The 11,678-nt window shown below is 41.7% G+C and overlaps 1 protein-coding gene across 4 annotated transcripts in view; it reads right to left on the minus strand.

The window, feature by feature from the left end:
- Positions 1 to 9,878, minus strand: part of MAP9 (microtubule associated protein 9) — a 32,698-nt gene extending 22,820 nt beyond the window's left edge. For 3 of the 4 annotated variants that reach the window (XR_008597715.1, XM_054989537.1, XM_054989536.1), the window contains exons 1-4: positions 9,803 to 9,878; positions 5,674 to 5,806; positions 3,760 to 3,844; positions 2,382 to 2,972 (exon numbers count right to left, since the gene is read on the minus strand). Coding sequence is in view for 3 of the 4 variants with exons in the window: in XM_054989537.1 (XP_054845512.1) it covers positions 2,382 to 2,972; positions 3,760 to 3,844; positions 5,674 to 5,748 (751 nt within the window). In the remaining variant the exon portion in view is untranslated. The remainder of the gene's footprint in view (positions 1 to 2,381; positions 2,973 to 3,759; positions 3,845 to 5,673; positions 5,807 to 9,802) is intronic. The other variant, XM_054989538.1, reaches the window with a different exon arrangement.
- Between the last annotated feature and the right edge of the window lie 1,800 nt (positions 9,879 to 11,678).

An 11,678-nucleotide genomic window follows, 5' to 3' on the forward strand; every position in this document is an offset into this window, starting at 1 on the left:
TAAAAAATTTAAAAAAAATAAAAATAAAAAAGATATTGCTATCCACTGATGATGCCATGAAGGCAAAACCTACCCTTGAGCCCGTTCGCGAGAAGGCCTGGGTATAAATCAAATCAATAAATAATCAATAGAGAAACCATGGGGGTAACACAAGCAGTGTGCACATACTGCACAGAATCCTATTCCAAACTCACAGCCTTTTGGGGACTTCACAATATACCAGTCTTTTTTCTAAACACATTATATAAATCATAATCACAGGCCTTTGGAAGCGTTTAGATAAATCTTGCTTCAAGACAGGAAATTAAACGAAATGATCAGCAAAACCATTTTGCCTCATTAATTTACTTCATTTATATCCCACCTTTCTCCCCAGTGGGAACCCAAAGCAGCTTAAATTGGGCTTCACTGTATCCTCACAATAACCCGGTGAGGTAGTTAGGTTGAGGGGGCGTAACAGGCCCAGAGTCACCCGGCAAGCTTCCATGGCAGAGCAGGGATTCAAACCTTGGGCTCCCAAATCCTAGTCTGACACTCTGTCGCAACACTGGCTCTCTTTACAGCTCTCCAATTTTATGATCCAAAGAGAAAAGAATGAGCCAAAACACTTTTTCATTTCTGTTTTATTCCTGCAAGGGGGGGGGGACGACGACCCCATTTTGGAAGGTTTTCAAGTGCTGCCAGGCAAAAATCTGGATATTAGAAGGAAGTGTGCTAAAGTCTCCAAAGACTGGTTTTTTTAAATGTTCCTGTACTTGTTAGCCCTGGAGTTTCCCAGTCTTCAAAAGGAAACAATCCGTGCAGTTTTTGAGTTATCTGACCATGAATCCTTTCTATATCCTTCCTATCAATCCGACTGTACACAGGGCAAGAGGTGGGGCTAATAAGAGACTGTAATCGGTTGCATAGGCTAATTAGCTTTCAGAAATTTAGGAACCATGACTAAACTTCCAGATCTCTAGAACTTTCCCTGAGAGAAGTTCAAGCCTATACAATTCCCTGACGCCTTAGGAACCAGATTCTGGGAACTTTGCACAGCTATGTCTAAGCTATAATTACTGCCCAGGGCTTGGGTAAAGACCAGATACATTTCTGATTTTGGTCCCATTTGGCTTAGCTGATTGACAAGAAATCCTCTCTCATCAAGCAGGCACATGCCATCACTTTTTAAAACTTATTTCATCTACAGCTTTCCTTTATTGCTGAGACTCAAGGCGACTCTGAAAATCAAAATGAAAAACTGGTTCTGCTTGAGAATCACATCTTTTAAAACTTCAGATACATATTTTAAAACATGGAATAAGTATTTTGAGGTAGATATACCTGGCCTATATTGCCACTTAGTGGACAAAAATAATACTAACTCTTTAGTTAAATGGTGTGCAACTATTTTTCCACACCAATTGATTATAGAATCTTCCAAGGAAAATACTGATAGATAGCTTAAGGCATGACTTGTTTCAGCATGTTAAATTGCCAGGAAGTGCTTACGTGTCCACACGTTTTATTTTTGTCTATTTACTAATTTTTATTCTCTTCACCAGATACATCCAAGGAATTTTACCACTTTAAAAATCAACAATAGTTGCATAATAAAATTTATAATAATCAACAGAAAAAGACTGGGAAACAACGGAAAGACTGGGGAAACAAATTTGGCACCAGCTGAATATCTGAGGAAAGGGTGCTAAGCAACATAGAAATCTTTGCTGTTTGTGAGGTACAGTGATTATTCTCACTGTCGATTCTTTTTTTTTAAATAAATTTATTCCACATTAACTTAAAACATAACCATACAAAACCCACTGTTGATTCTTCATTAGAAAATGCACTATCATTAGAAAATGCAAATGGTACAATTCTCTGACCAGCAGTAGCTTTTGGTCATGAAATACCTTTTACCAAATTTGGTTAATATGCCAACTGCATCCCTTCTTGAAAAGGAATGATCTTGTCATGGTCATTTATGCTATTCACAGTAGTCATACCGGTGTTAACTACTGTAAAAAACTGCACATGAGGTTGCCTTAAAACTTCAGCAGACTGCTAACATAGTCAAGTGACAATGAACATACTCTTCTTCCAGTTTGTTTACAAATGCAGTTTACTCTGCAATCCTAAGGAGAGCTACACCTTTCTAAGTTCATCGAAAAAAACTCCGCTTAGGAATGCACAAAGTTGCAATAGTTGAGAATTCTTAAAACAACATATTCAGTTCGAAGAGCTAACCAACTGTGTCGTACTTTCACAGCATCATAGCAGATTTTGTTTTAGACTTCATAATGAAATCGCTACAGCTATTTTACTTAGTAATAATTTTTAAAATTTGAAGGCTGCATGATCCAAACTGCAATTTTTTTAAAAAAAAAAACCCCACTTACCTGAAGCTGATGCTGTCTTAGTCTTGAATTCCCTGGGCTTTGGCACTGGCTTGATCTCAGGCTTGCGTGGCACCATGTCACTCCTCTCCATTGGCAGCTCAGTCATAGGTTCCTTGTTCTGTTGAACCCAATCCGCCCCAACATCTAATTCTTCTTCAGAAATTGAAAGTTCTGAGTCATCTCCTTGTCTCCTTTCATTCAGACTTTTATTTTCCAGCATGCATGTTGCTTGAGTTCTCTCTTCATCCTCAGACAAAGCCAAGTAATCAACAGTTTCCCTTTTCCAAGAATAGTCATCTGGTGGAGATATTTCAAAAGAAACGGATGTTTTTGTTGCACTCCCTTCATATGACCCAGAATTTTCAGTTAGTGAAGAAAGGACAGCCTGCCTCTTTTCACCTGAAGTCTCACTCTCCAACATGGACACTTGCTGAGGTCTCCCATAGCTGTATGATGAAGCCACCAAGTCTTCTGCGCTTTGACTCTGCAAAATGCCCACATTGCCAAGACTGTAGCTGGACAGAGGAATGGCAAAGGCTACAGATTTCTTTGGGGTGCTTTCTACATTTTCTGGAAGCTCCTCTATCGTACCTGAAAATAGGTTATATTGGCATTTCATGTAGAAAAAAAGAAATGCAGTAAACAACCGTCAAAGCAAAGTGTAATTCTGCCCACAGTGCACTTTTAAGCCTGACAACTGCTCCATGGTACCAGCCTTGAAAGAGTATACTTTCTCCTCTAATTCCCGGCCTCTTTTCCTGAGTCACATGTACTATCATGTGAAACAAATCTCAAAACATGGTACAAAGCAATTCAAAGCATAAAGTTGGACATTCTTAATGACTCTTATAAAATTTCATCCCACTTCAGCGCTGAGAACCCTAAAAACATTAGCAGCATAGTAAAATAAGATATATTAGCCTGATCGTAATAGTATAAAGGTTTGACAGATATAGGGATAAAATCAAATTACAAAGAGACTAGAATTGTATTGTAATCTACATGTCATACAAGAGATACATTTTCCATAGAAGTTAAATGTCTATGAGAAAGCAAATCCATTCTCTCTGTACTGAAAAGGGGCTGAAATTTAATAGCTTCTGGACATGGATAAAACAAAAGGGTTCATTTCACACGTTTCTAAAGTTGGATCCTTAATGGCAGCACTTTGCCAATACAAGAGGCTCTTTCAGGGAGCATATTTATTATCAACATCAGAGACATTACTTTAAAGCTGTCATCTTTAGCACACTAACTAAAGAATAAGGCTTATTTACTTAGAAGTTGTACTGCATGCAATGGCAGCTCTGTAATCTATGGATCAAAAAGGGAGTGAAGACACAAACAGTATTCTAACATGTTTTGTTATACAACATACCCTCTTCATCACTCTCAAAGTCATCCAAATATCCAGTACTGTTCTTCCTTGCTGCACGAGCAAAAAGTGCTTCTTGTAGTTCTTCCTAAGATATTTAAATCAAAGAAAGCATCACTGTTCAAATTTTTAATATTCTATTATGCTGTGCAACACCTTAAGTTTTTCTCAAGCATATAAAGATTATAAGGTGCTTCCTATTGCTTTTGGCCTGCAAGGGAACTGTGTTTTTGTTTGGAATTGTATTTCAGTGAAAAGACAAAGAATACAGGACTTGGGCTGAATACATCTTCCCAGAAAATGTGCTGTAGCTCAGCACCTCAGCAACGAAGTTAAGCCTGCTTGCACCTCACAAGGATGCGTGCAAGATCAGACCTGAAAAATCTGCTTTCTTACCTTTCTATCTTCTTAAATTCCATAAATATCCTTGGGATGTAAATGGCCCTAATGCATTTATATTAACAGAGAAAATCTTATATTGCGTTGGGATAAATAGGACTGCTTAATCATGGGAATATAGTGTTTTAATTTTCACATTCATTCACAGAGAAGTCAAGCAATACTAAACAGAGTTCTACACTTTATTTTCTTAAAAAGAAAATTTGGGGGATGAGCCAGTAGGCCAAGGCTAGCACCATTACCTAGAAGGAATACAAAAAAGATGAAGCGGCTTAAGTTTGTCGGGTGGGTTATTACCCAAACAGGCAGTCTCCTAATTAGTAAGGGGAACTACCTTAGAGGAGACAAGTGAGAGGAGGTAATTGGGATTCTCCACTTATGTTTACAGCTATTATTCTTTTAAGAGAACTTTCAAATTCAACTGGACTTTTTTATTAAAGAAAAATAAAAGGGTAGATGTATAGAAAACCACACACACCACACATACGAGGCTAATGGATCCTTGTATACTAGTTGGAAAAAGCTACCGGCTTTGCTGAATAGCATTAGGTGGTGCTTAATCAAGGTAAGCGGGTGAGGGAAGTAAAACAGGCCACAGATGAGATTAGCCAGAAGCTTCCTGGGAGCCTCATGGTCCTAAGATATGCATCTCTCCAGGGCAAGGAGGGGGTGTTTAGTCAGCCAGCCACTCTGGTTCTAGTTTTAAAATGTTTTTCCAGGATCTTAGCTGGCTGGCGTCCATTTTGTTTTATTTCAGAACAGGCAGTGTCTTTAGGTTTGCCATTCCCCTGCCGGGGTGGGGGATCCCATGCTTCCACCTCCTCCCCTGCCCCTACTTACCTGGCCAGTGGCGCACCCCAGCAGCGCAGGCGCACCCCCAGGCAGTGCAGCGCGCCCCGCCGTGGCACGCTCCTGCTTCCCGCAGCAGGCCCGTTTCGGGCTGAATCGGGCCTGTGGGGGGGGGGCTGATTCAGTCCTTTGGGGAGTGAGCTCATGCTCCCAGGCCGCCCTTCGACCCCTGTGATGACATCACTTCCAGGAAGTTACGTCATCACACACTCCCGGGACTGTGCGCGCACTGCGCGTGTGCGGAGAACTGCAAAGTCAGCACAGGGTAAGTGCCAGCATCCCAGTCTCCCACCGGGAGACTTAAGGGACCTGGCAACCCTAAGTACCTTGCACTTATGCTATATGGGGAAGGATGTTTATGATTTCACATCTATAAACTGCCTCTCAGCGGGGGGAGGAGTCTAACTGCTAATGGTGGGGGGGAGTTGTATGCTTCTAGAGTATGGTGCTACTCCACTGGCAGAACTGGATTAACTAACTGTGTATAGCCTCTATGTTTCAAGAATATTTACGTACTTCACTAAGGCTTTACAGTGAATTGTAAGACATTTGCTGTGTTGATTGGGCTAAACAATATCCAGACGTTCTTTAATTTTCAAAATTGCAGAAACATGCAGCCAACTAAATATGTAGCAATAAGTCTATAATTTGTAGGCCAAAATATTTTACCTGAAAAGTGGTTCTTTTGGAGAACTTTGGGCTCTTGCTGTAGGCTAAAGTGGTGACAATATCTTCATCGGACATGGTTTTGATCTGATGAAATTAATCTTATATACTCACTGTGATCCAGTGGAGGCAAAACCTTCACAAAAGAGTATAAATAAGAGAGAAAAAGAGAGAGTCTGATACTGGCAGCACTTTCCCTTGAAAAGAGGACATTTCCTCTCCTCAGAAACAAAAAAGGCTCTGTTACTGAGCCTAGTTTCTGAAAACGCTTTTATCTTGAGTTACAGGATTAATGAACCAGAGATATCTTCATATCCCATGTGCCAAATAGGTTCTTATTAACCAGTGCCTGGAATTAACTGTTACATGGCACCACCTGACAAAGGTTCATTGGATATGCTGTATATATTAAGGGCTTTTAAAACAGTAACTTTATTGATTATTTAACAAATATGACAATAAATAGGAAAGCAAATTAATAAAGGCTACATTTTTAAAGAGAAAAAACCCACAAATATACATTGATCCAAATGTTCACTGAATAGGTACAGGCTGTTTTTAAAAAATAGTTTACAGTTGTTTCTTTGTTGTTGTTATAACCCCATCCAGTGTCATTCCTGTGAAAATACTGAAGAAACCTCTTTCATCCCCCAATACAGGTGAAATGGGAAAGGAATGGTTAGAAGGATAATCATCTATATAGCAAAATGAATACAAGGGACTCGAGTAGATGTGGTCAAATATTAAAGGCCCTGACCCTAATAGTCCAGGCTAGCCCAATCTCATAAGCTAAACAGGTCAGCCCTGGTTAGTACTTGCATGGGAGACCACCGAGGAAGTCCAGGGTTGATACACAGAGGCAGGCATTGGCAAACCACCTCTGAACAATTCTGAACACCTCTTGCCTTGAAAACCCTAAAGGGTTGCCGTAAGTCAGCTGCAACTTGATGACAAAAACCCAAAAAGGATCTTTAAAAAATTTACACTCTTATAAAGAGCATTACATATTGTTCCTTAGAGGTTAAATCTAAATGTATTCTGGCCAAGTCTTCAATAATTTGGATGAATCAGAGCTATTCAAGTCTTTAGGATCATCTGTTTGGCCAACATGCCTTCCAGTCTAATCTAGGCTGTCTGCAACATTTTAAAGGCACAGATAAATATAGCCAGTTAAAGGAAGAAAAGATAACTCAAAATTGTAGAGCTAAACTGATTTCCTGTTGAATTCTAAGTTCATATAAAAGATACTTGTTTAACAAATTCTTAATACACTTCAACTCCAATTGTATTCTAACCACAAGAAGAATTGAAGAAGATGCTGGACTAGTCATCATTTTTAAGGGAGCCTATGTTTTCCAATCCTGTTCCCAGAGTGCCTCTGCTTATCATAGAAAGAGACACTGAGGTTCTCTAGAAAGCAGAAAAAGTATCTGGGATATCCTCACATGACTGCACTGAAAGAGATTCTTTTGTGGGGAAAATATCAGAGAATACTCCTCTGTGCACAAAGTATGTGAATGACTAAAGTAAAACATTCCTAGAAAACTATCCTTAGAAAAATAATATTTTAACTTTATTCCACGAATATACAGTACAGTTACATTTCCATTAACAACTATTTAGCTGCATGTGAGCCAGTTTGATGTAGTGGTTAAGAGCATGGGACTCTAATCTGGAGAGCCGGGTTTGATTCCCCACTCCTCCACGAAGCCAGCTGGGTGACCTTGGGCGAGTCACAGTTCTCTGGAGCTCTCTCAGCCCCACCCACCTCACAGGGTGATTGTTGTGGGGTAATAATAACACTTTGTAAACCACTCTGAGTGGGCATTAAGTTGTCCTGACGGGCGGTATATAAATCGAATGTTATTATTAATGTTATGAAAACTTCATTTCCATTTCTTTCTCATCACAATCCAAGAAGTATAATATAATTATATTTCATTTTTCCTCACAACCTGAAAGATACATTAAGTTGATTTGCCCAAGATTACCCAACCTGTGTGAAATTGCCCAATTCATAGTACAATCCTAAAAAGAGTTGCACCCTTATAAGTCCATTAACTTCAATGGTAATAGACAGGTGTAACTGTTTAGGACTGCACTCTTAAGTCCCCCTTTACAACTACAAATCTCTGTCTTCTATATCTAATCTACAGCCCCATAACTGTACTCATTCTGTTTTCTTTAGAATTGCCAGGCAAGCAGAAATAAAAGGCAACTGAGCTACAATTGATCTTTTTGAACAAAACACTGAGTGAAGGAGGGACACATCAGAGATATTATGACACCTTTTCTCTTTATGCACATAGAATCATAGGGTTGGAAGAGACCTCCCCGGTCATCTAGTCCAACCCACTGCACAATGCAGGAAATTCACAACTACCTCCCCTTAGCCCACACACACCCAGTGATCCCTGCTCCATGCCCAAAAAATGGTAAAACACTGTCAAGATCCCTAGCCGAACTGTCCTGGGGAAAATTATTACCTGACCCCAAGGTGGCGATCGGCATTACCCTGGGCATGTAAGAAGGGACCACAAGAACTAAGTACTGATGTAAACCTTCCTGCCCTCCCTCTCATGATTGGCCTAGGTTCACAGTATCAGATTTGCTGTCAGCTGGCCATCTAGCCTCTGCTTAAAACCCTCCAAAGAAGAGCCCACCGAAGTTTGTTCCACTGAGGGACTGCTCTGTCAGGAAGTTCTTCTAATGTTTAGTCGAAAACTCTTTTAATTTCAACCAGCTGGTTCTGGTCTGACATTCTGGGGCAATGGAAACAACTCCGCGCCATCTTCTATATGACAGCCCTTTAAGCATTTTACAAGTTACATGTATGAGAACATGTAACTATTTAATCCAGAATGCACTGTACAGAAGTACCTAATATGGGTCACCTTTTCTTGTATCCTTCCCCTCATTCAGAGAAGACTCATGCCAAATCAGACTTGTCAACTCTGAGACTCAAGCGTGTGGCAAGCCATGCAGAGAGAGCATGAAAACTCATTTTTCCACAGTCTTTGCTCAGTCCTCACCAGAAGAGGTTAAACAGACGATCACTAGAGCATGCAGCTAGCTTGTCTAACTTTAAGGCACTAAGTGAAAAGTTTTATATTCAAGATATCTGGTTGAGATTAGTGCCGTTACCGTTGTCTGCTTTGGGAATTTCCATAACAGACATTTATGGGTTTGTTATGTTTCAAGTGGCTATTTATATTCTGCTCAAAGTGGTTGTTTGTTATGTTTTAAGTGTTTTTTTTATTCCTATGATTTTATTAATACTAATGTAAACTACCACAAAAACCTGGATTTGAGAATATATGGCTCATTACCCTTGACCTGGATAGCCCAGGTGAGCCTGATCTCATCAGATCTCAGAAGCTAAGCAGGGTCAGCCTTGGTGAGTAATTGGATGAGAGTAATTGGATGAAAACTGCCAGCGGTCGCCATAAGTCAGCTATAACTTGAAGGCACTCTCCACCACCATCCACATAACACTATATATATATATATTTTCTGGGGTGAGTGGGTGGGGCACTTAAAAACCTGGTCGCTTCCTCCCAAAGCGAGACCCACTTTAAACCGTAAATATAACCGTCCTAGTAGTAATGATGGGTTACAAACGTGCTTTTTTACATTCAAGAATAATCCCTGGGCTTCAAATGTGAATAGCACAGGCCGGTTGATATGGAGAGGGCTAAAGGGGGCGCGCGTGTGTCGAAGATGAAAAAGCATTTCGCTGCCTGTCTGCCGCTGCTGGCCCCGACGAGTTTTCTAGCGCTTGCGAGGGGCGCGTCAGCTGAGATCCAGCATAAAATCCTTCCTCCCGGTTCCAGCGCCACGAGAGCAGTCCCTTGCCTGCAGTTTCTTATCTACGTGAGTCAATAATGACTGACGCACAGCATCAAACGGCGAGGGCTTCCACAGGCAGGCGGCGACGGAGCGATTCCCCCCGCTCTTCACGCCGCGCTCCCGGCGGCTTCCGCTTCCCCGAGTTCCTGGCTGGGAGCGGCGAGCTAGAGCGCGAGGGGTTTAGGCCTGCCCCCTCCCCGCCCGACCGCCTGCCTGCCTGCCACAGACACGCTCTGGGGGCCGCTCGACTTCCCCGGCCCCTCTCCTCAGCCCAGGCTCCTACCTCGCGTCGTAAGAAGGTTCTTGTCTCGGGCGAGAGGGAGCGCGCCCAGAGCTCCGCTGTTTACCCTGCCCCGGCCTCAGGTCTATTGACCGCCAGCGGCGGCCTTAGGCCAGGTAGGCCTTTCCGCCATAAGCGTTACCTAGCAACCCTCGCCACGCTGGACGTGACGGCACAAACCGGCGGTGCGTTGCTGTGGAAACCAAGCCACACCTCCTTTACCGCTGGCGGTGGGGCTGCAGTGTGAGGGAAAAGGGCCTTCGCGCCGCCTCTCTCCCTCACGCGCCTGCGGGTGTGACGGGAATGGCTCGTCCGGGCAGCGCGGGACGGAGAAAACGGCTGCGAACTGACGGCCATTCTCTCTTGTTGACCCCTAAGTCGAAGCAGTTTGAATAGGCTAAGTGTATTAGCTGTGGCGGAAGGAAGAGAGGGGGAAAGTGTTGAGATAGGTTAAAGACATGTGCAGCGGCCTAAATCTTCCTAGCTTAAATAGGTTGTAAAGCTACCTAGGAGTAAGCCTCACACAGAAGGTAGTTTCAGGTGGGTAGCCATGTTGGTCTGTCTGTAGTAGAAGAGCAAGAGTTGGGAATGGTAGCACCTTAAAGACCAACTAGATTTTCAGTATGAGCTTTCAAGTGTCGGAGTTCTCTCTGTCAGCTCATACCTTGGGAATCTAGTTGGTTTTTGAGGTGCTGTTGGACCCAGGTCTTTATGTCTGAGTAGGCATACAAAGAGTGTCCTGTTGTTGACTTGTTGCAATAAATCTGTTCATCTTTATGGTGCCAGCAGGATCCAGTTCTGAGGAATCTGTTCCACTTTTATGCTATGCTATTAATCTGTAATTTCATCTTTTCTTTAGTATGTTTTTATCACATTCTTCCAAGGAGCTCAACTTGGCATACATCAGTCCCCTCTCCTTCATTATCCACACAATAGCCTGGTAAGGTAGATCAGGCTGAGAGAGTGACTGGCCCATGATTACTCTGAGAGCTTTGTGGCAGAGTGGGGACTTGAATCTTGACCTCCTTGATCCTAGTCAGATTATGTTGTGCTGTTGGTGTTAATGAACCAATCTTTTCACTAGCCACTGTATCATCAAGGCTAACAACTTGTTTCTATCCACATTTGTTTGTAAACATAGCTTAATGCCATAGGCCTTTAAGTGTGTATAAGACTGCAGCCACATGGCTTCATTCTATTAAACACAGCAACTTCTCACTAAATATGCATCTAATGCAGTTGACCCTGTCTAAAATCTGTAATTGCGTATTCTTTAGTTTCTGCTTGATCATTATTAATTATATATATATATATACTTTAGAAAGCTCAGAGTAGCTTATAAAGGGCTCCTCTCTTATCCGTGTATGCTTGCAGCAGATCTTGCCAGGGTAGTCTTTGAGCCAAGTATAAGGTTCAATATGAATAAGGTTTAAAATTTTAGTTTTAAGATGATGAGAGATTTAGGTGTAGCAAAGGTTTACATGTTATGAATACCAACCTAAAGTAGAATTACCTAGTATGTAAGAATGATGACAAAGAATGAGGAATGACTATTTCCTTTCAGAAATAGCAGGGTTTGAGTTCAGTGGCCCCTATGTGACCAACAAGATTTTCAGGGTATACACTTTCGAGAGTCAAAGTTCCCTTCATCAGATACCATCTGAAAAAGAAGGGAGCCTTGAGTCCTGAAAGCTTATAGCCTGAAAATCTTGTTGGCCTCTAAGATGCCATTGGACTCAAATGTTGCTCTTCTACTGCAGACCAATATGGCTACCCGTGTGAAATTTTCAGAATTAGTTACCGTGTAAGGTCAGAGTCCTCTAAATTTTCTTATAAAATAGTTATTCGGTCATATAAATATGTCCTCATGTTATTTTAT

Source organism: Eublepharis macularius, chromosome 10 (assembly GCF_028583425.1).
Source record: "Eublepharis macularius isolate TG4126 chromosome 10, MPM_Emac_v1.0, whole genome shotgun sequence".
Lineage (NCBI taxonomy): Eukaryota > Metazoa > Chordata > Lepidosauria > Squamata > Eublepharidae > Eublepharis > Eublepharis macularius.